The 27803-nt window shown below is 39.3% G+C and overlaps 1 protein-coding gene across 2 annotated transcripts in view; it reads right to left on the reverse strand.

Annotated features, from left to right (window-relative positions):
• LOC136755306 (dedicator of cytokinesis protein 2) overlaps positions 1–27761 on the reverse strand; it is a 435882-nt gene extending 408121 nt beyond the window's left edge. For both annotated transcript variants that reach the window (XM_066711776.1, XM_066711775.1), the window contains exons 1-4: positions 27652–27761; positions 746–829; positions 461–501; positions 128–183 (exon numbers count right to left, since the gene is read on the reverse strand). In XM_066711776.1, coding sequence (XP_066567873.1) covers positions 128–183; positions 461–501; positions 746–829; positions 27652–27694 — 224 coding nt within the window. In that variant the 5' untranslated portion in view covers positions 27695–27761. The remainder of the gene's footprint in view (positions 1–127; positions 184–460; positions 502–745; positions 830–27651) is intronic.
• Between the last annotated feature and the right edge of the window lie 42 nt (positions 27762–27803).

The following is a 27803-nucleotide window of genomic DNA, read 5'->3' on the forward strand; positions in this document are numbered from 1 at the left end:
CCCCCATTCTCTGCTCTCCCACACCTCCCTCCACTCCATGCTATAACCCACAAATAGCTGCTTACTGCAGGGCTGCCAGTTTGCATTTCACTGACTGCCTGCACCTGGAGGAACAGACATTACCTACCCCTTAATCTCCACACTTGTGCCCTTCAGCTGGATCACTGAGGCAGGGAAAATCCCCTGGGATGGGAAAGGAAGAGGAAGAGGGAGATGGAGAGGGAGGGAGAGAGAGAATTAGATCCCCTGCAGGTCAGTGTCAGTGATGTAATTGGGCTCCCACTGCAGAGGCAGTTCCAGGGTCAGCAGTTCAGTTACAAGTGTTTCTATGTGTGAATATATATATATATATATATTTTTTTTTTATTATTATTTTTTTCCTTCTTCTTCTTCTTTCCAAACCTGAGCACTGGAGCATTCTCCCTACCCACCACTAACACACCCCAACCGTCTGCCTTACCCAGACCTCACTGTTCTTCAGGTTGTAGCCTCTGTACCATCCTGACAGAGAGAGAGAGAGAGCGAGAGAGAGTTATGAAGCTTTGTGAAACTCTTTAACCTTGTCATACCAATTGAACATTTGACCTTTACAGAAGGAGAAAACAAAAGGAAAATGCATATTATCAATATATCATTACAAGCAGTAGTAACATAAATAGTAGAAGCTGTAGCAGTATTAGTCCAGAAGCACTGGCACAGTATTATAATCAGTTGATAGTTTATTATGATGAGGATTAACAGGTACCCTCACACAACTCCATGATGTACACCATCTCTCCAACCTGCAGGGGGAGACAGTGCTGCTCCTTCCCAGGGAAATTCCAGATCGCTATAGAAGAGATGGGGTAGACAGAGAAACAGAGAACCTTGTTTAGATAAAGGGGAACTCAACTGAAATCAATGAAATGAAAATTTTCTCAGGTTCTTTTATCAGTAGAAACATATTCTGTGCAGTGTGCTTATTATGTCCAGCTCGTTCTGTGTAACAGAAATCAGAGGTCGAGAAATAGGCCATGACGTGACGCGGATGCTTACTCTGGGGCTGCTTTGCTGGAAGTCAATGGGGAAAATCAGAAAGTCACGAAAATCACTAAAAACAAATATTGTATCCATACGTGATGGCCCCATCACCCTATTTTTTCGAAACAACCATCGATTTATAGTCATTTAGTTCACCACCCAGAACTGTCGCTATTATTTTACTTGATTATTTTATTCGAGGGACTGCCATGGAGGCTACAGCAGAGTGCAAACTGTGCACATACAGTGAGGGAAAAAAGTATTTGATCCCCTGCTGATTTTGTACGTTTGCCCACTGACAAAGAAATTATCAGTCTATAATTTTAATGGTAGGTGTATTTTAACAGTGAGAGACAGAATAACAACAAAAAAATCCAGAAAAAAAACGCATTTCAAAAAAGTTATACATTGATTTGCATGTTAAGGGGGGAAATAAGTATTTGACCCCTTCGACTTAATACTTGGTGGCAAAAAACTTGTTGGCAATCACAGAGGTCAGACATTTCTTGTAGTTGGCCACCAGGTTTGCACACATCTCAGGAGGAATTTTGTGCTACTCCTCTTTGCAGATCCTCTTTGCAGATCCTCTCCAATTCATTAAGGTTTCGAGGCTGACGTTTGGCAAATCGAACCTTCAGCTCCCTCCACAGATTTTCTATGGGATTAAGGTCTAGAGACTGGCTAGGCCACTCCAGGACCTTAATGTGCTTCTTCTTGAGCCACTCCTTTGTTGCCTTGGCTGTGTGTTTTGGGTCATTGTCATGCTGGAAAACCCATCCACGACCCATTTTCAAGTTGAGTTGAGTTGATGCCAAAGAGCTCGATTTTGGTCTCATCTGACCACAACACTTTCACCCAGTTCTCCTCTGAATCATTCAGATGTTGGCAAACTTCAGACGGGCCTGTACATGTACAGTAGGGGGACCTTGTTGGCGCTGCAGGATTTCAGTCCTTCACGGCGTAGTGCGTTACCAATTGTTTTCTTGGTGACTATGGTCCCAGCTGCCTTGAGATCATTAACAAGATCCTCCTGTGTAGTTCTGGGCCGTTCTCATGATCATTGAAACTCCACGAGGTGAGATCTTGCATGGAGCCCCAGACCGAGGGAGACTGACAGTTATTTTGTGTTTCTTCCATTTGCGAATAATCGCACCAACTGTTCTCACCAAGCTGCTTGGCGATGGTCTTGTAGCCCATTCCAGCCTTGTGTACATCTACAATCTTGTCCCTGACATCCTTGGACAGCTCTTTGGTCTTGGCCATGGTGGAAAGTTTGGAATCTGATTGATTGATTGCTTCTGTGGACAGGTATCTTTTATACAGGTAACGAGCTGAGATTAGGAGCACTCTCTTAAAGGGAGCCAGAAATCTTGCTGATTGATAGGGGATCAAATACTTATTTCCCTCATTAACATGCAAATCAATGTATAACTTTTTTGAAATGCGTTTTTCTGAAATTTTTTGTTGTTATTCTGTATCTCACTGTTAAAATACACCTACCATTAAAATTATAGACTGATCATTTCTTTGTCAGTGGGCAAACGTACAAAATCAGCAGGGGATTTTTCCCCTCACTGTAAGTTCTCCAAAGGGGAATCCCGGCCCTTTGTTTTGATCTGAATACTGGCAGAAGCAAGAAGACTGAAGAAGAGTAACTACATTTTTTAACTGAACACATGCATGCTCTTGACATCATAGCTTAAAAAAATGTAGTTACTCTTCTTATATATTATTAAACTTATAAAATGAAGATTCAGATTTTTCATGTTTTTAACAATTTACTCAAAAGTACTCAAATGGCAGAAAAGGGGCTATTTTTGTATAGCTTCCTACCTAACTTCCATCTCTCCCATTTGAGTGTATTAGCTCCCAAAACATGCTTTATATAAAGAGACATCCTCTTAAAAAATATAATAATACTTCATATTTGGTTGAAGACCCTTTATGTCAGAAGCTATCTAAATCAGAATATGATGGATTGTAAAAATAAGAGAGACAGATATGGCGTAGTCAAATAATAAATGTATTTATTAACTATTTAGGCTCTGTTAGTCACTTCCTCATATTTGATACAAACTATTCTTTACCAAAACAGAAAGTCAGACATTATTAAAGTATTAAAGTAAAAATTGAAGTCTGAGGAAAAACAACATTATTTTTAAAGAAAGTTAAAGTTTACAATATAACATGCATTTGAAAAATAACTATTGGGCCACAATTAAAAACTATTTCTAAAAAAATGCCAAGCTACAATTTAAGTGCATGAGGATACAACTTTTTTCTTTTCATTCTTCATCCATGACCCTCACCACCACATGTGAGACCTCTGGTTGCACACTGGAGCTTACATCTGTAATACAAAGTTAGAAACATTTATACATAAATATACATGTATAAAAAGCATCACTATATCAATAAGACATTGAATAATGCATAACAATAAAATTATTAACTGCAGTTATCTATATCAACTTATATTATTCAATATAAGTAAAATATAGACCTATAAGAAATCTAATAAAAATGTCAACACACTTTAGTGATTATGTAATTTGGTTAACTTCTTTATCAAAGGCCAAGAGAAGAATTTTTTAAACACATCTTTCAACTTCCACATCACTAATCCACATATATAAAGCAATGAAAATTTTAATCAAAGAAATGCGATCAACCTGACAGGTCATTACTACACTGTTGCTGTATTTGTTTTATTAATGATCTGATTGCATCGATGGAAATGGAAAACATTAAATGTCTAGTTTGACATTGAAAAATGACGATAAATGTGTATAATGGTAACTGTAATTTCACTTATCAATTAATAACAAGGAGACCAAACATTTGTGAACTGCAAGCTTGTGCTAGTATTAATTAACATACTTCTAAAACCAACGGTACCTCACTTACGGTGTTCCTTTATAAGATCATAATTTTTCAAATTGCAGGAGACCATTCGCTCCATTGTTTGGTGTCCACTAATAACTTAGTGATGCAAGGATCATGTCCACTCTATTTTAAAATGTTCCCAAATTGTTGGCTTCAACCACATCGCTGGGGAGTTTGTTCCAGATTGTCACAACCTTCTGTGTGAAGAAGCGTCTCCTGTTTTCCATCTTGAATGCCTTGAAGCCGAATTTCCATTTGTGTCCCCGGGTGCGTGTGTCCCTGCTGATCTGGAAAAGCTCCTCTGATTTGATATGGCCAATGCCTTTCATGATTTTAAAGACTTGAATCAAGTCCCCATGTAGTCTCCTCTGTTCCAGGGTGAAAAGGTTCAGTTCCCTCAGTCTCTTTCAGTGGGACATTCCCTTCAGACCTGGAATAAGTCTGAGAATGTCGGAGACTGAGGGAACTGAATATCACATATGTTAAGACTGTAATACGGACTCTTTGTGATTCTAAAATGTAACTACCAGTATGTTAAAACAAATCCACCGCAAATACAACTAAGCTGCAAATCGTCAGTAAAAAATACAGCAATCTTGTAGCTATGCAATAAGTGTACGTGTGATAAACTTAAAATAATGATAAAAACATATACTTTCAATTATTATTATTATTATTATTATTATTATTATTATTATTATTATTAACTAGAAGTTGGAGGCAACTTTGAGGCTTCCAGGTGCTTGCAGTCGAGAAATGTATGGTTTCAAACTAGAAATAATCCAAATGGGTCTGGTATCATAATACGTTATTCTCTAAATTTCGTTTGTGTACTGATTTAAAAAAAACATACTAAAAACTTTAAGTAGCTTGCAACTGCTGCAAGTTTTAATTTTTAATTCTAATCCTTATTTAGTTGCTTACCTGGTGTTTCATTTGGTTGTCACATTGATTTCTGATGTGTGCGTTATATATAATTACAGCTAGTAAAAGCGAGGTATATGTCATTCTGGCGCTGGAAGCCTAAAAACTTATATACCATACGTGCAGCACATAAATAAATAAATAAAACACGATTTATAAAGCAAACACAAAGCGATCACCCTAACAGGGCCTTCCCTGTTAGCAGGGTTACTACTTAAACATTAACAAGCAAACCAGCATGAATATAATACAAATTGGATATTAAAAAGGAAGGCAAAAAATATTGAATCATAAATAATCTTACCTTGAGTGTTAGCACAGTTTTCTTCCGTATCCTCCGTGAAACTGCGCTTCCACGTTTACTTTTCTAGTTCCACCTCGAACAAACTAAATTGAATTTGGCACTCAGAAAAATACGTCTCTCCGTTTCTGTTCCTTAACACAAACAAATCCAGGTTTAAAGCTCACCTGGCCTTTATTTCTATTAATGTGCCTGTTTTAATTACACTAATTATATATATAAAAAAGTTTTTGGTGGCATTTTAAATAATGCAATTTGAAGACAACAGGCGGTCCCGAGTACTTCGAGACCGGCAATTAGCAAAGATTCAGAAGCAAGAATATTTCGGGTTCGGCCTTCAATGGGTCAGAATGACAGAAGGTTCTCCTTGCATTTAATTGAATGTGTTATTATTTTTTGCAGGACCCTTAAACTCAAAATTACTTTAAATGCAAATGGTACAAATGGTTGCAAACTGTGTTTTTATATAATAAAACAACTGACTGGCAAAACATTATCTTTCAGCAGGACAAAGACCTCAACTACTCTGCAGATGGAACATTCACAGAATAGATTGGCCACCTCAGAGCCCCGACCTCAACAGAATTGAAGCTGCCAAAGGGGTCCTGTCTGTGGCCAGTTGTAATATTAGGGGGGCCATCAGTTTCTCCGTGTTGCTGGAGTAGGGGGGTGTATTGTCCGCTTTTTAAGGGGGGGGGGGTTGCTGACGGTGTTTTCTCCTTGATGTTAGTGGGGGATGCTAACGGTATTTTCTCTGCTTTTTTTGTTTTGCGGGGTTCTGACGGTGTTTTCTCTGCGATGTTAGCTGGGGTGCTGAATAAACTCGTCCTATCAGTTCCGTGCCATGCTCTTTAACAGAGTGTGCGTTCAGGGGATCCTCACATGTCAAACCTTTAAACTTTTACAAACTTAAAAGAAGGTAAGACATCAATAATGTGTTAAATGCAGAAACAAGATGCATAACATTCATTGATGCTTAACAAATACCGCCTTAATTGCATTGATTTCAATGTGTGTTTTTGGTGCCGGATGATTTGAAACTTGTGACTGCGTTTCTCATGGATAAAAAAATGCAATGCATTTAAATCCCCTTTGTTATAGCAAGTTGCTTGATCTGTGTATCTTCACAGATAGAACAAAATAAACTGTAGGCTTTGTAAGCATTTAACGTAGTTACAATTTAAAGAAGATACCTGTTTAAGTTTTCAAGAAAATGCGTTTCACATATCACTGATTATCAGAAAAAAAACCATGCGCCTGCATTAAAATGACAGTGAATGAGATACACCTTTGACATTAAAGCATTATTGATATGTCTGATTTATGTCGATTTGTAAAAATGTAAAGGGTATCAAAATCCAGTTAAAAAAACGCATACACTACAAAATACTAAGTACAATACCCAATAAAATTAAACAGATGCAAATCTTAATTACCATTTTAATTGTTTGTACTGTGGATAAAAATAAACAATTTAACTTCTTGAATTCAGCTGCTTTTGTTTTTTTAATTAAGGGAAAAAAGTATTCCAAAAGTAATCTAAAAATATTCAGATTACGTTACTGATTTGGAGTAATGTATTGGATTAGGTTATAGATTATTTTCAAAACAAGTTAATCAGTATTCTGTAACGGAATACTTTTTAAAACCCTCCCAACCCTGTATATATATATATATATATATATATATATATATATATACAGTGAAGGAAAAAAGTAATTGATCCCCTGCTGATTTTGTATGTTTGACCACTGACAAAGAAATGATCAGTCTATAATTTTAATGGTAGGTGTATTTTAACAGTGAGAGACAGAATAACAACAAAAAAATCCAGAAAAAGGCATTTCAAAAAAGTTATAAATTGATTTGCATGTCAATGAGTGAAATAAGTATTTGATCCCCTATCAATCAGCAAGATTTCTGGCTCCCAGGTGTCTTTTACACAGGTAACGAGCTGAGATTAGGAGCACTCTCTTAAAGGGAGTGCTCCTAATCTCAGCTCGTTACCTGTATAAAAGACACCTGTCCACAGAAGCAATCAATCAATCAGATTCCAAACTCTCCTCCATGGCCAAGACCAAAGAGCTGTCCAAGAATGTCAGGGACATGATTGTAGACGTACACAAGGCTGGAATGGGCTACAAGACCATCGCCAAGCAGCTTGGTGAGAAGGTGACAACAGTTGGAGAACTGGGTGAAAGTGTTCTGGTCAGATGAGACCAAAATCAAGCTCTTTGGCATCAACTCAACTCGCCGTGTTTGAAGGAGGAGGAATGACCCCAAGAACACCATCCCCACCGTCAAACATGGAGGTGGAAACATTATGCTCTGGGGGTGTTTTTCTGCTAAGGGGACAGGACAACTGCATCGCATCAAAGGGACGATGGACGGGGCCATGTACCATCAAATCTTGGGTGAGAATCTCCTTCCCTCAGCCAGGGCAGTGAAAATGGGTCGTGGATGGGTATTCCAGCATGACAATGACCCAAAACACACAGCCAAGGCAACAAAGGAGTGGCTCAAGAAGAAGCACATTAAGGTCCTGGACTGGCCTAGCCAGTTTCTAGACCTTAATCCCATAGAAAATCGAAGGGGTCAAATACTTATTTCCCTCATTAACATGCAAATCAATTTATAACTTTTTTGAAATGCGTTTTTCTGGATTTTGTTGTTGTTATTCTGTCTCTCACTGTTAAAATACACCTACCATTAAAATTATAGACTGATCATTTCTTTGTCAGTGGGCAAACGTACAAAATCAGCAGGGGATCAAATACTTTTTTCCCTCACTGTATAGCTTTTACCGTCCAGGATGTAGGACCTCACTTACTGTACTTGCCTGTGTAAATTGGAAGTTGTAAAATGTATTATATTTTGAATTGCTATGTTTTATGTAAATTTAATTTGTAATGATTGATGCCTTTACTTAACTGTATTTTTGCACTTTGTTTTGCACTTATGTTGTAAGGGGCATCTGCCAAGAAATAATAATAATAATAATAATAATAATAATTATTATTATTTACACTCACCTAAAGGATTATTAGGAACACCTGTTCAATTTCTCATTAATGCAATTATCTAATCAACCAATCACATGGCAGTTGCTTCAATGCATTTAGGGGTGTGGTCCTGGTCAAGACAATCTCCTGAACTCCAAACTGAATGTCTGAATGGGAAAGAAAGGTGATTTAAGCAATTTTGAGCGTGGCATGGTTGTTGGTGCCAGACGGGCCGCTCTGAGTATTTCACAATCTGCTCAGTTACTGGGATTTTCACGCACAACCATTTCTAGGGTTTACAAAGAATGGTGTGAAAAGGGAGAAACATCCAGTATGCGGCAGTCCTGTGGGCAAAAATGCCTTGTTGATGCTAGAGGTCAGAGGAGAATGGGCCGACTGATTCAAGCTGATAGAAGAGCAACTTTGACTGAAATAACCACTCGTTACAACCGAGGTATGCAGCAAAGCATTTGTGAAGCCACAACACGTGCAACCTTGAGGCGGATGGGCTACAACAGCAGAAGACCCCACCGGGTACCACTCATCTCCACTACAAATAGGAAAAAGAGGCTACAATTTGCACAAGCTCACCAAAATTGGACAGTTGAAGACTGGAAAAATGTTGCCTGGTCTGATGAGTCTCGATTTCTGTTGAGACATTCAGATGGTAGAGTCAGAATTTGGCGTAAACAGAATGAGAACATGGATCCATCATGCCTTGTTACCACTGTGCAGGCTGCTGGTGGTGGTGTAATGGTGTGGGGGATGTTTTCTTGGCACACTTTAGGCCCCTTAGTGCCAATTGGGCATCGTTTAAATGCCACGGCCTACCTGAGCATTGTTTCTGACCATGTCCATCCCTTTATGACCACCATGTACCCATCCTCTGATGGCTACTTCCAGCAGGATAATGCACCATGTCACAAAAATCGAATCATTTCGAATTGGTTTCTTGAACATGACAATGAGTTCACTGTACTAAACTGGCCCCCACAGTCACCAGATCTCAACCCAATAGAGCATCTTTGGGATGTGGTGGAATGGGAGCTTCGTGCCCTGGATGTGCATCCCACAAATCTCCATCAACTGCAAGATGCTATCCTATCAATATGGGCCAACATTTCTAAAGAATGCTTTCAGCACCTTGTTGAATCAATGCCACGTAGAATTAAGGCAGTTCTGAAGGCGAAAGGGGGTCAAACACAGTATTAGTATGGTGTTCCTAATAATCCTTTAGGTGAGTGTATATATATATATATATATATATATATATATATATATATAGCCTGCCTACTATATATACACATATGTGTGTTCTATTGCTCTACAATAAGTGAATGCACTCATGGTAACAATTGCTCAAGTGGAGAATTGTCATTGGGACGAATTGTTATAGGGGCAAATTGACGCAGGGACGAATTTGTCGCCAGGACCAATTATTGTGGGGGCGAATTGACGGAGACAAATTGACGTTCTCCCTTTTCTCTGCAATGTTAGCGGGGTGCTGATGGTGTTTTCTCGGCGATGTTACCGGGGGTGCTGACGGTGCGTTGTTAGCGGGGACTGGCGGAGTTTGCTCTGCAATGTTAGCGGGGTGGTGGTGAGGGGAGGGTAGCAGTGCTTTTAATACGTTGTTAGTGGAGGGGCTGGCAGGGTTTGCTCTGCGTTGCTGGTGGGGGAGGTGTTTCGTCCATGATAGTAGCCGGGGCATTGTCAGTGTCTTGTCTGAGGTGCTAGTTAGGTGGGCCACAGGAGGGGCCAAGCAAGTACTCAGGGGGGCACTGCCCCCCTCTGCCCCCTGAAACCACAGCTAATAAAAAACATAATAAAAATAAGAACCAGTGTCCAAATTGTCGGTTGAAAGGTTTTATGAAATACTATTAAATAAGTGATAATATATTGAAAGCTCTTCAGGAATTATTACCCAACTGGAAGTGCAATGCAATATTATATTAATAATATGGAGTATAATACAATTGCGCTGTATGTAGCCTATAGCCGATTTCGTATATTATATGCCAATATAGTATAGTAGTATAATACAATTGCGCTGTATGTAGCCTATAGCCGATTTCGTATATTATATGCCAATATAGTATAGTAGTATACCGTGCCCAGGCAAGAGTGAGAACTCCACTCGGGACCGCAGCTCTATACAGCTGGCGCTGTTGGGCTACTGTGTTGGAGGTGCCGGCTCCATAACTCCGCATTACACCCGTTATTATAATTCAGACCAAAGTATTAAATGTTTAGTCTAGATAATGTTTTTGGGTCTCTTTTGGGGTAATAAAGTGAAATGGGAAATGCAATTTAGATCTAGCTATATATGTTTGTGCCATAAATACATCTTAAATTTAAATTATTAAAAAATTATTGACAAAAAAAAAATCTGCAGAAATTGTATTATCGATTATGCTCCTAAATTAAATGTATCATTATATCGTGTTATACGGCATTCGCATTTTAACTTAGAATTGCCAAAGCGCCACATTATTAACATATCACCACCGGCACTCTGCTCAGGTGTGCTTGTAGAGGCGAGGCCCGGCCTCTTCACTGAATTCACTTCACGTTTGATAGCATAACAACAACCTTAATCCCTATACGGTATTCAAATTGGGCATCAGCTAGTCTCCAACTCTGCTCCGCCTATTTTTTCATTGCAATGGGTACTAACTTTAGTACCAAGATGGGGATGATCCCGATATACCACCGTACTAGCTAGTAGGCAAACAGTACAGAGCTCCCTACTAACTCTGCAAGTTCGTTGTAATTGACCCTTACAGGTCACGTTCGTGTAGCGCAGATGTCCGCACTTCTGCGCAGATCTATGCTGCTCCACCAATGTCATCAGTGGATTTATCCAGAACTGCGGAAATCTGCGCAACAAGAACGCGACCACAAGCCACTGTTGCTGTTTGTGTTTGTCTGTGCGGACAAACACAAAAAGCAGAGAGAAAAGAGGATGTGTGTGAAGACATGGCCGGGGAGCCGAAGGCAATAGCCTGTATATTCTGTGTGAGAGCTGTAGGTGAGCAACAGTAACAGATCCATCCCACAGTATGATCATCACATTGTAGGTATCGATATTTTGCGCAGACCTGCATCAATTACAGATACTAATTGATATTTGTATTTGAAAATATTATTTGCCCTGTTAATAGTATTTTTAAATAACGCTAGGTGCACACTACACGATTTTAGCTCCGATTTACCTGTCGCAGACACATTTCTGAAGTCTGCCACAAAAAACCCAGATCGAAGCCAAATCGGTGCTTGCTCCTATCACCGCGCTAAGTCTGAGCTGCTCAGAGACATGTCTGACCCAGTCTTGAGCTGTTCCAGACGCCCCGATATTTTCAAGCATGTTTGAAATTATCGGCACCTAATCTTGTAGTGTGAGCGCTGTCGAGATCGGTGAGGAGCTGCAGCCAATGAGAAAGCAGAGACCCCAGGGGGGAAGGCGGGCAGGTGCTGCTCTGAGCGTTTTATATTGATAGTTCGAGGCTGCGTCCCAAATCGCACACTTGTTCCCTCGTTCCCGACCCTTGCGGTCCCAATACCGTAGGGCAGTGGTCTCAACCGTTTTAGGGAAGGCACACCCAGGCACTTGGAATTATCCTGAGACACACCACATTATATATTCTTAAAACTGCAGTTTAATCACAGATTATATTGCTTTTATATTGCTAATTGTTCATAGACAATCAGTGCACCATGCATTCCCGCAAATAATTACTGACAAAAATACAAAATAGGCCTACCATTAAAAATTGATTTTTGGAACACATAAACAATGTATCCATGTTTTTGACTAACAAGTGTAACAAGTGACAATCTTAAACATTGCAATTTACTCCTATTCAAATCGAGAAAAAAACAACTGAGCTAATATAGCATTGTATTCATTTTAAATTAATAATCAAAATATTAATTCAAATTAAAACTAGTTTAACCTTATTTTGCTAATTAGCCAATATAAATGACAAGAATAATCATCCATATATACACTGCCGGTCAAACGTTTTAGAACATCCCATTTTTCCAGTTTTTATTGAAATGTCCACTGAATAACCTGAAATGGTACAAAGGTAAGCGGTAAACTGACAGAGGTTAGGTTACCAAAAAATTAAAAATCAATCAATCAAATCAATCAACATTTATTTATATAGCACATTTAAAAACAACACAAGTTAACCAAAGTGCTGTACATCCCCAGATACCCCCCCAAAAAAACATAACCACAAATAATCAGAACACAGAACTCATCTGATGCAACACAATGGAAACTCCATGCATCTAAGAACATTCATATGCAGAGTAGAGATGCGTCTTCAACAATAAATGACAAGAATTATACATTTCTAAAAAGTTAAGTCTCTTACGATTATAATAAAATCAATGTGTTAATCAGTCTGGGAGGTAGACGTATTTTGATTGCAAATGACATTGTAAGTCATATATATAAAGTATAGCCAATATATTTAAATATATATTTAAAATTCCCTCAAAAGTGTAATTTATTTACTATGTAAGTTAAAAGTATTGCAATACAAATCTTAGCCAAAACACTTAATAATTTCATACATATCGGATATAGTTTCAGTTTTATCCAACATTATCTGAGAGGTCCGTTTTCTTTAGATTTTTCACTGTGATCCCAGTCAACTGCTGATGTGTAGTCAACATTATCAGCAAACATATACCGTAATTTCTTTATTTTATGATTTTTGAAAAGCGATTTAATTTTCTTTTTAGTAAAAATGCACTTATATGCCACGATATACGGTAACCTGCATAACGAGAATAAACACCAACCCGAAGCACACAGAAATGCAGCGTTGTCAATGGTATGAGTTATGAGCAACAATGTTAGATAACTTTAGTTTACTACTTCAACTGTAAATGGGGGTTTGATAAATTTTACAGAAATATTTTCTACTTTTTTCACGGAACACCTGTTGAGAAACACTGCCTTAGGGAGCAAGTGAAGGGAGCCTAATTTTTATGCCCTTCAATGCTCCCGGCGGAGCATATAAATGTAATGTAAATATAGCTAGCTAAACAGTTATAGACATTGTTAAATTTATGAAGGAAAATATAATACATAGATAATATAAAATTATTCTATCGAAAAAACTTGTCGGCACCTATCAATTAATTACTGAAGTAGTATAAAACAAGGAGGTGATATAAATGAACAATGTTTCCACAATATTATTATTATTACTATTATTTATTATTATTATATATTGTATTTATTATTACAGATAATACTTGTCAAAATCCTTGAAAAAAATTATTTGGAAGAGGAACAGTGCAAATGCTATAGCAGTCTCCCTTCGGTAAAACTACAATCTGACAAGAAAAAAAATTGCATAGGTACTTTCTCATTCAAAGGTAAATGCGCTGAATGATAATGCTGAAGCGCTTTTAGCTGTGCCATACCAGTGGCGGTTCTAGACCCTTTCAACTGGGGGGGCATGGCTGGGGCAAGTTGTAATATTAGGGGGGCCATCAGTTTCTCCTTGGGGGGGGGGGGGTAGTTTGCTGACAGTATTTTGTCCGCCACGTTTGGGGGGGTAGGGGGTGACGGTGTTAGGTCTGCGATGTTAGTGGGGAGACGTGCTGATGGTGTTTTTTCCGTGATGTTAGCGGGGTGCTGACGGTTTTTTGATCCGCGATGTAAGGGGGGGGGTTGTTGACAGTGTTATGTCCGTGGTGCTAGTTAGGGGGGCCACAGGGGGGGCAAACTTGCTGTCACGGGGGCACTGGCCCCCCTTCAGAGCCGCAAATGCTTACACCCTCACGCACTCAAGTGCACACTCTCACAGCCAGCACAACGTCAAGCGAAGTGTACACTTGTTGAAGGGTGTGTAAGGAGCAAGTGTGCGATTTGGGACACGGCCCAAGTGTTAAGTTCTACACTAGGGACAGACTGGCAATAGGGAGAATCCCCGGTGGGTCGCTGGTGTATATTTGATGTTTATAATTTATTGTATTATTGTTTTCTGACTGTTACATTCTGAGAATGACACACTGTTATTAACTGGGCATTCCCGCTCTCTCTCGCGCACACATCATCACTCCAATCATGGCTTGAGCGAAATCAATATGGTAATATCTAAGAGGAGGAGTGGCCAACCCTGACTGAATTTACCAGGATGTTCTTACAACAGGATTGGTGAACCAATTTAATCTTTCCTTTTAATCTATTGCAGCGTTTCCCAAACTGTGGTGCGCGCCACTGGACACCCCTGACATCTGATTGGCCACCCCAAAATTTCACTCGCTACTCAGTTTGATGCTGATTGACACCTCATTTCTCCTCTTGTTGAAATAAGCGTTTATTTTGACGTTCGGCGGCGCATTTTTCAAATCGAGGAAGAGAGAATATTAATGTTGGTTGCGAGATACAGAATAATAATAAGAACAAGAACAAGAAGAATAAGGAGAACATACAGAAGAAGAAGAAAGAATATTTCGACAGCTCCACAAGCTCTTTTCATGAGTTTTAAGGTTTAGCATCGGGTTTAGGTTTCCTGAACAACTTTTATGAAAGTTGAGTCCTGCGTAAGTTAACGTTAGAACTTTTGTCTCCATTAACAGTGTAAGATACCGCTGGGCATGGGAACAGGGGACCCAGTTGCGGTGCGTGGTAGAGGTGGTCAGACAGGCGTGGGTTGGGTACCGGCAAGACAGGGCAATCAAGGGCAAGACAAAGACGTGGTCATGGTCACAGGCAAGGGTCGGGCGATCAGGCAAACAAAGTCAAGAGGAAGGTCCAAAGTCGTGGTCGGGAGGTCAGGCAAGGAATCGCGGGAACAAGGCAATAATAAGACACGGGGAGTAATGCTCGGAGATGTAGTACAGACTGACAAAACTTCGCAGTAGCTGGGAGTTAGTGAGGGGTTTATATGTGCAACAGAAAATCAGGTTGGAGGTGCAGGGCGAATGGGAGCAGAGGGTGATTGCGGAAGTGCACCTGGGTGTCAGGAATGTGATTGAATGATTGAATGAAGGGAGCTGGGAGAGGTGACTGGGAAGGAAGGGTGAAAGCGACATCTAGTGGAGAGCTGGGGATGTGTTTTGAACTGTGACAGACAGACAATTAATCAGATAAGAGAGATGGGTTCCCAGTTCAGCCTAACATTATGTTCACATCTGTGCTAGTAATACATGCATATACAGTGCAGTGTCGTAAGTTACAAATGTTTAGATAATGTGCGGTAACTATAGGCTACAGCTGTCAGTGTTCAGCAAGTTAACATTTAGCAATTTGAAATCCATTAACTCAGTTAGATTTTTGTACTTGAACTCAAAACAAACAATTATCAATCTGTTAACGTTACCAAAAGATTACCAAAATTTTTGCAGATAGCCTGTTTGCTATCATAAAGGTGTAAGAAATTATAGCTAGCTAAGTTACTTACTGCAGAGTAGGGCTAGCCATGATCCAACTAGTAACTTAGACTGGTAGTTGATTTTAAGGTAAAGTTATGATAATGGGGATTTGTAATTAAGATTGAGATTGGACTAAAATATGGGTAATTGAATGCTTAGATGCTTATTTATCTGCCACATTGAAGAACTCCGGGTTAAGTGAATTATCACTTCTACCTCTAATCAGTAATCATAGGATTCATTCAGGTTCCTTAGATGCCAGGTTAGGGTTACACACTAATTTTCTGTCATGGTCTATGGACCCCCTGAAGTAGCCTTGACCACCCCATGTATAAAACTCTAGTTCCGCCACTGATGCGCGCATTTAGAAAACGCGTGGCGGAAACTGGATTGTGTGGCGGCAAAGACATATTCCAAGAGCTCGCCTAGTTCCCCATTTCTGCCATTGTGACACATCGCCCTCGGTGTTTTTGGACAATCTGTGCTATGTTACCATGGCTCCAAAAATCAGAGGACGTGAGACCGAACGGGATTGCGACTAAACTGAACTACACTAATGTGAAAATGAACCATTTAACTAAAAATTGTAAACAAGTTAATATAAGTTAAAATCAATTAAATAATATTATTTACCATTTTACTTTCCTATAATGACATTAAACAATGGACATAAATCAATAATATGACATGATTTTAATACAAAATTATAAACTATGCCACTGCACGCATTACTACAGCTTTTTCCAATTAAAACATATTATTATTATACGGCACAGCTAATGTATCGTCTGAGCCAAGTTAAGTACTATACAGTGGGCATATGTCTACAAAGTGAATACAGGGGTTCACATAATCACGAAGTTACCATAAAGTAAGCAATGCACATATTATAATGCTTACTTTCAATTGACTGTTCCACACTGAACATACAAACCAAACTCTTATAAACAAACTGATTCCCTTGGACGAAATTATTTACAAGGGAAAATTATACAAAACGCACAGATTACAGGCTATTATTGATACATATTGTCTCTACTAAAAGTGAAAGCACTGCAGCTCAGCTAAATTATTATTCAATTATGAATATGAGCAAAGTTTTAATAATAATTTTAATAACATAGGCCTACTATCGCAGCATTTCCATTATTCATAGCAGAATGCCTTACAAATTAATTTACCAGTGCTTTGGGCTTTATCTAAAAGCTTAATGTCTATCAGAAACAACAATAAAGATTCAGGTGTAGTACTGAGGGTATTATTATTATTATTTATAGATGTAATTTGCAGACGGTAATTCGAACCCTGCGCAAACCGCTACGATCACAAGACGGGCGGTAAAGAGTGTCGTGTAATGTGAGCGGTACCTGCGCAGCCCAAGTTTTAGTTAGTTGGAAAAACAAGAATGGAGAAAATAAGTTGAGCTGCCGCTGTACGTTTAATAGAAAAACTACTATCTCCAGAAATAATACATTCAGTCTCGAATACTGTGGAGAGGAGAGCAACACAAAGTCTGACACACAGCACTGCAAATTTGGAACTCCGTAGTTTCAATCAACTGGTGGTAAGCCCAAAAAAGGGGTTCTTAAAGGGTTCTTTGCAACATTCAATGGTTTCATATAGAACCGTTTTCATTCTCAAGTGCAGAAAGGGTTCTTTATACAACAAACGGTTCTTTATGGAGCCCTTTCCATAAACCGCAACATAGGGAGCCACCTCAACCAATCATCTGGCAGGGCGCCCTGAACGGCTGAAGGCAGATGCTTCACCTTATTGAGACACAAGACCTTCATCACGAGAAGAGTCCTAACTGAGGTGGCTCCAAATTATTACTTAATTACTTAATTACTAAAATAGATTGGTCATATATTAATCTTCATCAGTTATATTTGAGTTTGTTTTACTATTGTTTACAATTGTTAAATGCTTAATACATCTCATGAGACAACTCTACAAAAAACTATACAGCATGATCAAAACTAAATAAAATGCAGTTTTTTTTTCCCCCTGGGTAGTAAGTGTTATTTCCTAATTGCTTATGACTCAAAAGAATAGAAAATGTCTATTATTCCCCACAAACATTGCTTTTGTGTCCAGGACAGTGATATTTGGAAATATACCTATTTCCAATGAGAAAACGGGCGAATTTGTGTCTTTTCGTTCACATAAAGTCTGTTTTTTTTTTTTGAGTGTGCCCTTAAATTTTGGACTGTGACCCTATTTTTTTTTTCAATTTAGGGACACAGCTCCTAAGGAAAAAAGTAAGTGTAGAGACCTGCAATTTGAAATTTTCTCAGTATTTTTTTATTTTAAATGTTTACAAATGTGTAATGTGTTCTTTTAAAAAATAATATCCGGTCCTTTCATGTGATTTATAATGTACCCTTTTGGTTTAATGCAATTAAGAAAAGCACTGCAAAGGTCTTATTTAAAGCATATAGATAGTATTATTATTAATAATAATAATATTAATGTTATGAATACTAATATTGCTGTTGTTGTTAAAGGTAATGCTTATGTATGTATTTATTTGTAACTTAATTATATTACAGATTATGGCTTCTTTCACACACTAGACACCAGATGTAGTTTGCTAGTGGCTGGAGAATAATGGACTTGGAGAGTTCATATATTTCTTGGTGAGGCACTATGAATGGCATCACATTTTTATCAATGTCCATATTATCCAGTGAAAAAATGTTCCTATGTCAAATATCTCACTCATTTACAAGTGTACCATGAAAATGAACAAAATTTCAATGCAGCTTGTGGACTCTCTCGCAAGTGGATAGCCTTTAAACCAGGAGAAGAAGCAGACTGTCACTCACTGGACTGGTACCATGATGCAGACTAGAATCTCTTTATCACACTTCCCCACTTTCCTGCCAAAAGGTAATTACACCCCTTTAGACCTCTAATAAAATTGAGTATGAATTATGTTTGTATATTTTGATTATCACCCACCGTCAGTCTATGAAATAGCCATTGGCTTTAACACAATTACCTGCATTGATGACACTTGCCATAGCACAGTTAAAATAATCAATACATTCAAATGAAAGTCTGTCTGTCTGTCTGTTTAAAACTGCACCAGGCTACCAAACTGAGGTCATTTTACAAATAATGTAATATTATTTAACAAACCATTTTATTATGCCTTGGTTTTTTATGCAGAGCATGAAACAGATGGGCCTACATTAGGAGTCATGACAGAGAGGCTGACCGGATCAGGTCCGAAAGTGGAAATCATGCAGCCATGAGCCAGTAACACTCAAGTGAACTGGCAGGCTAGTCGTAAGTTTGCTACATGGCACAATTAATTAGTTATTAACTGAAATGTAGAATGGAATGAGCATGTGGAAGCTGAACGTTGAAATAATACATGTTTATTAATTTTAATTATTATCATTATCATTTGACTTAATCTGTATTTGCTGTTGGAAAATTGTAGCACTGAACATTTTGAAAGTTGTGTGAAGTTGTGAATTAAATTGTTCAATACAATCAAGAGGAGAGGCCAGGGACTTGGGAGAGGATGAGAGGAGTGTTGAAGGCCATATCAGAGCAATGGCAGCTGAGACCCAATCTATAATTAGTCCAGGACAAGATGAGGAGCAGCCAGAGACATCGCAGGGACTTCATAGCCAGGCACACCAGCAATGAAGTCCTGGAGAAATTCCCTTGCCTAAGAACTAAAAAACTGGTAATTGCTGGCATTATATTCCATGTATGGAATGCTATACCACATGTACAATATTGCATGCATTGTAAGAACACTGTATATCCTTATTTATTATTATTAATATTGAGGTGGTAAAAACATATGATGAATTCCAGATTTTTGTGTGTATTTTGTTCAATTTAAACACTAGCTATTGTGGGAGATGAAGACTCTCTTCCAGGTGGACTGGACAAGATGGCACCTCAGAAGTTGAAGGATCAGTGTCTTTATCTTCTTCACGATGACCGCATGCAGAAAGGTTAATGTTTCTGATTAGTGAGCCTTATCTGTCTCAAATACATTCTGAATGCATAATAAAATATGCAATACAAAAGTGTTTTAAATATATTCTGTATATTGCCTTTCAGGACTACAATTGGGGGCTGCCATTTTATTCTCGCCATTCTCTCTTCAGAGATGAGTTTCTGTTTACAGTTGAAAAGGTACGTATCAAACTCAAATTATAAATTATTTAGTAGATTTGCACTGTTTAAAGGTAAGCTTGAACAAAAAAAATATCACATCCGTATTTTGGCTTGTTAATAGAAGATAATGATGTTGAACTCTAAACATGAATTCAAAATAATCAATATGTCATTTACTGACAGACATCCCCCTTTATCACTTTCACTTTTGAAGGAACTGCTTTGTATTCTGTGTATTGTTTTATTGTAGGGCTGCTGCCTTTCTTGGACAGGTTTTACTTGGAAAAGTGATTTTAATCTCAATGTGAGCTCAAAGTCAAATAGTTTAAATAAAAAATCAATTTATTGAAATGAGAACATAATTTTTTGGTTTCAAAGGTACCAGATGTGCTGACCCCTATAATGAACCTGCATAACTGCATAACAGCGTGCAGGTTCTCAGTGAGGACCCAAACATGGGCATCTCATTTGCCTTGAGGGCAGACTTTGTGCTGTATTATGTGTTTGGCATTGAATGCAAAAAAGAGTTCATGAAAACTATGCAGTTTTTGGAAACTTACATATTTAACTTGAATGACAGCAAAAACATTCCAGTCACTCTGAAGAGAGAATACAGTTCACTGTGTGAATAAACAACCCGTATCTGATGGATTTTCCCTGCATGGAAGATAAAAATCAAATGCGCTGTTCATAATTAGTTTACATTTTTACTTAAAATGTCTTGCTTTTGTGTTCCAAATTGAGGAGTTGTGGCATATCATTTGTGTAAATGTGTGTTTTGTGTTCCCATGCCCCATATATATATATATATTGTATGTTTGAGGTTGTTGTCATGCTGGAGAATAAATTTGGGGTCAATCAGATGCCTCCCTGATGGTACTGCATGATGGATAAGTATGTGCCTGTACTTCTCAGCATTGAGGAGACCATTCATTCTGACCAAATCCCCAAGTCCATTTGCAGTAATGCAGCCCCAAACTTACAAGGAACCTCCACCATGCTTCACTATTGCCTGCAGACACTCATTCGTGTACTGTTCTCCAGGCCATCGTGAAACAAACTGCTACAGACAAAAAATTCAAATTTTGCTTCAGTCCATTCAGTCAATTTTGCTGCCATTTTTCTGCACCCCAGTTCCTGTGTTTTCGTGCATAGTTGAGTCGCTTAGCCGATGTTGCCACGTCGGAGGTATGGCTTTTTGGCAGCAAGTCTTCCATGAAGGCCACTTCTGACCAGATGTCTCCGGACAATAGATGGGTGTACCAGGGTCCCACTTTTTTCTGCCAATTCTGAGCTGACGGCACTGCTGGACATCTTCCAATTGCGAAAGGAAGTAAGCATGATGTGTCTTTCATCTGCTGCAGTAAGTTTGCTTGGCCGACCACTGCGTCTACCGTCCTCAACGTTGCCCGTTTCTTTGTGCTTCTTCAAAAGAGCTTGGACAGCACATCTGGAAACCCCTGTGTGCCTTGAAATTTCTGCCTGGTAGAGACCTTGCCATGGTGTATGACTTTTGACAGTAAACTGTTAACTGAATTTGGCTGTTCCTTCCAGTTTTATTCCTCCTACACAGCTGTTTCTGTTTCAGTTAATTATTGTGTTTCAACCTACATATTGAATTGATGATCATTAGCACCTGTTTCGTATAATTGTTTAATCATACATCTGACTATATGCCTACAAAATCCCTGACTTTGTGCAAGTGTACCTAGAAAAATTGATGCTGCTCAAGGCAAAGGGTGGTCACACCAAATATGGATTTGATTTCGAATTTTCTTCTGTTCACTCACTTTGCATTTAGTTAATTGATAAATATAATCTATTAACATGTCTATTTTTGAAAGCATTCTTACTGTACAGTATTTTTTCACACCTGCCTAAAACTTTTGCACAGTACTGTACATCATATAATGTCAACAGAAAGTGAATATGGTAAAGTGCATGGGCATTTGTATGAACCATTACATGCAGATTACCAACATGTCTGGGTGTCTGCAAATTTGTATGTTAGACTCAGCTCTCACGCTGGAAGATCCACGGGTAACAGTTCTAATAACTGACGCTAAGCCATGCTCCCACTTCTCCATACCACCCTCTCCCCAGCACCCTGAGCATGGAGACAGACTGCTCAGAGGACTAGAGAGGAGAGTCAGGGGGAGAAGGACAGGATAGGGAGAAAAAGGATGATGGAACATGCCCCCATTCCTGCACACACTAAATACCCTGATGCTTATATAATGTATAAAATATATCATTACTAAAATAATGTAAAATAAAAAGCAAGCCCAAAAAGTATTTAAAAGCCCATGCTGTAAAAAGATGTTATCTTATGCTTACTCTAGGGCTGTTTCTTAATAAAATGAACACCCATCCATCTGCACTGATCCAGCTAGGCTTCAACACACAATGCTGAGAGGCGGAGTGGGAGAGGAAGAAAGAGAGCAGTGGGAGGGGCAGGTTGTGCTACATGGGGCAACTATCATTTCCTTAGCCTTTGGACTTCCAGCTCACAATCTCTCTGCAATAGCTGTAGTAGGTTCTTGTAATGGGTGCAACAGAAAATTAGAACTAGGTATGAAACAAACAAACAAATCAATAATGAGGTAATGCAGTCAGATTGGAGACTGTGTACTGTGTTACTCAGCATCTCTCTCTCTCTCTCTCTCTCCTTTCTCTTATCTCTCACAGTGACTCTGCTTCAGCAGTTTCCTGTCAGTGACACTGAGACAGTTTGCTGTTTGATCTTAATCTGAAATGTGTCAACCTGATCACATTACTGTGCAAAATGTTTGGTTTCTGGCATAATAGTGTGTTTGCTTAGGTGTCTGTATTTATTATTTGTGTATTTTTCTCAAAAGTAAAGCATTCCTAACACTGTAGGGGCAGCTCTGTCTGCACATGAGGAAGCTGAGAGAGAAAGAGAGAATATGAGTGAGTGTCTATGCTGCTCTCCCTCAGCCCATAAGACTGACACACTGCAACACTGACAATGTGGCATGCTGAAACAACATTGCAGTGACCCTCCTGAACCAGGGTTCTCTACCAGTGATTTAGGTGACAATATCCAGTTTTAAGCAGCTGTCAGTGATATATCAGTGCTAGTAATCCAGGCTGCTCTCTCTCTTCAGAACATGACCCTGCTATTTGGTTTGTGTTTGTTTGTTTGTCCATTTTTTCTTATAATCATTTTTAGAAATGTTTAGCTTCCTGTACATGTCAAAGCTTGCTGCCTGAGGGTTGTATTGACTTACTGATCTGTGGCTAGATGGCTTTGTAGGAAGTATTATTGAGATTGGTGTGAGGCCTCTTCTCCATACGAATTACAGTTTTAGTGCTACTGTGCTAAATCATGACTCAACTGATGCTCAGCAGGATCCAGAAACACCTGTCACTAAATTGTGGAATAGAAGGAGGAGCTTATTTATAATGGCATTACTACACTGCACAAACCATGCATGTGTAAGAGTGAATATGTGTATGTGTTTGAATCTGGAAGTGTGGAAGTGTGTGTGTGTATGTCTGTGAGTTTGAGCAAATGTATGTGTGTCTGTGTGAGTGTATGATACTGTTGGAAAGTGTGTGTGATTCAACACAGTACTGTGCTGCAGTGCAGTATAATAACACTGACCAGTGTGGCCTGGGTTTGGTAGGGTGTGGGGTTGTTCCTGTGTCTAATAAGAGCATCAGCACTAGTACACATGCTTCCATAATCACACACTATGCCATGAGCCCAGAGCCCCTAACTGACTGAGGGCCACAGACACCGGGACATTGCCCTCCCCCGCTTCAGGCCCAGAACAATGTCTGCATTATTTTGTATTTGTAATTTTAACTAATTTAACTGGTTGTAGTAAATTAATCCAATCCTGGATCTGGATTCCGAGCCCAGTTGTGCTGAAGAGATCAGCTCTGAGTTAATCTTGAATTCAGTCTGGAATGGAACATTTCTACTAAAGAAATCATCAGGCCCCTGTACCAAATGGGTGGATATAGGTACCCTACACCAGGTTGGGGGATAGGTACAGGAGAGCATAGGGTATAGCCATCCTTCATGAAGGTTACGCATTTACAACCATATGCTGCGGATGAATTAATTGTAGCTATATCATATAAAAAGGTACATACTATATCCCATGGTTTGTGTGTTGCAAAGAACCTACTTATAAATAATACAGGACAGTATAGGTTTGTAAAAGTTAAATTATTCACTCTTCATAGGCTTTCTAATGTCATCAAAGTAGTTAACAGCTCAAATGAGCCACTTTATATGAAGAGAATGCAATTCATTAAATGTTCAGATGAAGTCCATTACTAGCATTGTAGTGTAAATGTATAATCAGCATTAACATGTGCATTATACTTTTGTCAGAAGCGAAGATTGGAGTGATGTGTGCTCAAGAGAGCGAGATGCCCAGTTAATAACAGTCTATAATTCTCAGTGTGTAATGGGCAGAAAAAAAAAATTATATATATATATTTTTTATATATATAATCAAACATAGACCAGCGGCCCATGCAGGTCCAAACAGACCATCCCACCAGGGATTCTCTCGTACTTCCCGATTGCCAGTCCACCCCTGACATTTGTTGTGTACCTAATAGATTATATTAATAGATTTTTAAAAAATCCACAACTGTCATAATTTCCTCACTTTTTTGTTGTTGTACAGTGAGGGAAAAAAGTATTTGATCCCTTCTGATTTTGTACATTTGCCCACTGACAAAGAAATGATCAGTCTATAATTTTAATGGTAGGTGTATTTTAACAGTGAGAGACTATCACTAATAGACTAAAAATCCAGAAAAACGCATTTCAAAAAAGTTATAAATTGATTTGCATGTTAATGAGTGAAATAAGTATTTGATATCAATCAGCAAGATTTCTGGCTCCCAGTTGTCTTTTACACAGGTAACGAGCTGAGATTAGGAGCACTCTTTTAAAGGGAGTGCTCCTAATCTCAGCTCGTTACCTGTATAAAAGATACCTGTCCACAGAAGCAATCAATCAATCAGATTCCAAACTCTCCACCATGGCCAAGACCAAAGACACAAGGCTAGAATGGGCTACAAGACCATCGCCAAGCAGCTTGGTGAGAAGGTGACAACAGTTGGTGCGATTATTCACAAATGGAAGAAACACAAAATAACTGTCAGTCTCCCTCGGTCTGGGGCTCCATGCAAGATCTCACCTCGTGAAGTTTCAATGATCATGAGAACGGTGAGGAATCAGCCCAGAACTACACTGGAGGATCTTGTTAATGATTTCAAGGTAGCTGGGACCATAGTCACGAAGAAAACAATTGGTAACACACTACGTCGTGAAGGACTGAAATCCTGCAGCGCCCGCAAGGTCCCCCTGCTCAAGAAAGCATATGTACAGGCCCATCTGAAGTTTGCCAATGAACATCTGAATGATTCAGAGGAGAACTGGGTGAAAGTGTTGTGGTCAGACGAGACCAAAATCGAGCTCTTTGGCATCAACTCAACTCGTGTTTGGAGGAGGAGGAATGCTGCCTATGACCCCAAGAACACCATCCCCACTGTCAAACATGGAGGTGGAAACATTATGCTTTGGGGGTGTTTTTCTGCTAAGGGGACAGGACAACTGCACCGCATCAAAGGGACAATGGATGGGGCCATGTCAAATCTTGGGTGAGAACCTCCTTCCCTCAGCCAGGGCAGTGAAAATGGGTCGTGGATGGGTATTCCAGCATGACAATGACCCAAAACACACAGCCAAGGCAACAAAGGAGTGGCTCAAGAAGAAGCACATTAAGGTCCTGGAGTGGCCTAGCCAGTCTCCAGACCTTAATCCCATAGAAAATCTGTGGAGGGAGCTGAAGGTTCGAGTTGCCAAACGTCAGCCTCGAAACCTTAATGACTTGGAGAGGATCTGCAAAGAGGAGTGGGACAAAATCCCTCCTGAGATGTGTGCAAAGCTGGTGGCCAACTACAAGAAACGTCTGACCTCTGTGATTGCCAACAAGGGTTTTGCCACCAAGTACTAAGTCAAAGGGGTCAAATACTTATTTCACTCATTAACATGCAAATTTGAATGTGGCATGCTTTTTTGAAATGCGTTTTTCTGGATTTTGTTGTTGTTATTCTGTCTCTCACTGTTAAAATACACCTACCATTAAAATTATAGACTGATTATTTCTTTGTCAGTGGGCAAACATACAAAATCAGCAGGGGATCACCCTCACTGTAAGCTAGTAAAGAATCCCCAATGTGTTTTTTTATAACAATATGAGAATCACTACCTCAAGTCCTAGTCTTCCTTGGTGGTGCTCTAATCCTATGGATACAGGGTTGTCCTAGCAGGATGTGATGGTTGACTTTGTACTCATACCCCTACACAGAGCCCTGTTAAACTGAGCAGCTTGCACACAGAGGCTACACCAAGCACAACAGGTAGTAGGCTCAAACACTGCAGTCCCTGGCAACAGCTCGACCTCCTGCAGAAAGCAGGGATGGCTGATGTTTACACTACTGAAACAGATACTTTATTGAGCAACAGTGCAGCAATGTTGCTGATTGCTTCTCCTCTGAAGAAGTTCAAAGCTCTGAAGCGGTTTTAGTTCCTATTCTGGTCTGATTTTCACTACACATAGGAAACCAGGACTACAAACTGAGCTCGGCTAATAGTCTTACTGCAGCATTACAGCTACTATTGTCCCTTCAGCCTGGCCTGAACACAGCTTTAACTGAACAAAGCCTTAAGACATCTCCCTCTTGCCACACTAACACTGCAACCATGGATTGACACTTTTGCTCTGCCTTTACTGTGTGTGTGAGAGAAAGTGAAAAGGAGAAGGAGGGGGAGGAGAGACATATAAAACTGTTTGTATATTAAGTTCTGTAGCTTTGGTGACACGTTTAACCCTAGTAAAACTGAATAGTCTCTTAACAATTATCCCATATTTCCTGTATAACACTGGTTTACCCTGCTGTGGCTATACTGTATTACACTGGGCTGAAGTGATGATAAATGTCACTACAGTACATTATTTTAAAGACTGTACAACACAACGCCAGTGAATGTTTACTTAGTTCAACCCATTGTATGTCTTTGATGCTTCAATCTTAATATGGATTGGAGTGAGGCAAGTGGAAGAATAGGCAGATTGCTAATTAAATAATCAAAAATTGACAAATTAGTATCCCAAAGTATTTGTATCTCAATATTCAACTGCCCCTGGCTATAGCCAAGATATTACTGCTGCTTCTGTCAACTGCTATCACCACAGTTCCTAATTTCCTACATGCCATGCAGTTTTAATGAGTTAGCTTGAGGAACCTCCCCTCAAGTGCTGCCAATATGTCCATATAAAGAGGATTCTAGACTATTGTACAATAAATGGAGCTAAAGCCAAACCTACTTACTGCATATGTACGAGCTTCTCAAAGATTCTATTATTGAAAGTAAGAAGATCGATTGAAAATACATTTAAGGAACAATCTAGAACATGCTATTATCGCAAAACAATGCCATTAATCTATCTTTCTAATTGAAAAATAGCAAAAATACATATATATACCATAGTATTATCACAAGACAGTGTAGTCATAAATACACAGAGAAGTAATAAAACCACAGAAGTACACAGAAACAGAAAAGTTCATTAACAGGAAGCCAGCTCACAGCCTCATCTACTTCAGGATTTACCAACTGCAAGCTCTCACTCTCACAGTACTGAAGGAGAAGGCCTAAAACGTCTAGTACCTAATGTTGACCAAAACACTGGGACGTTGGACTAGAGGTCACTGCTGTACACTGGGAGTCTGAGTAGCTTCTCCAGTTCATGTAAGATGCAGAAGAAAGGTTGAGGGAAACAGATTACTTATTTCCAATGCATCTCCACTGATCTACTCTGAAAGAGGGGGGGAGACACAGTGACAGAGAGGGACAGAGAGGGAGATCGAGGTAGCTGCAGTTATAGAGTTTATGATGCCCTGGTCACTTACCCACTCCATACTTCTCCTTGATTGTGAGAGTCCATCGGCCCATCGTCTCTCTGCTGTAAGGACAACACAACTGGACAACACTGCTGCTGCTACTGCCCTCCAAGACTCTCCTGTGCTGTACTGTTTTCCCTCCCTCCCTCCCTCTTTCTCTT

Source organism: Amia ocellicauda, chromosome 8 (assembly GCF_036373705.1).
Source record: "Amia ocellicauda isolate fAmiCal2 chromosome 8, fAmiCal2.hap1, whole genome shotgun sequence".
Lineage (NCBI taxonomy): Eukaryota > Metazoa > Chordata > Actinopteri > Amiiformes > Amiidae > Amia > Amia ocellicauda.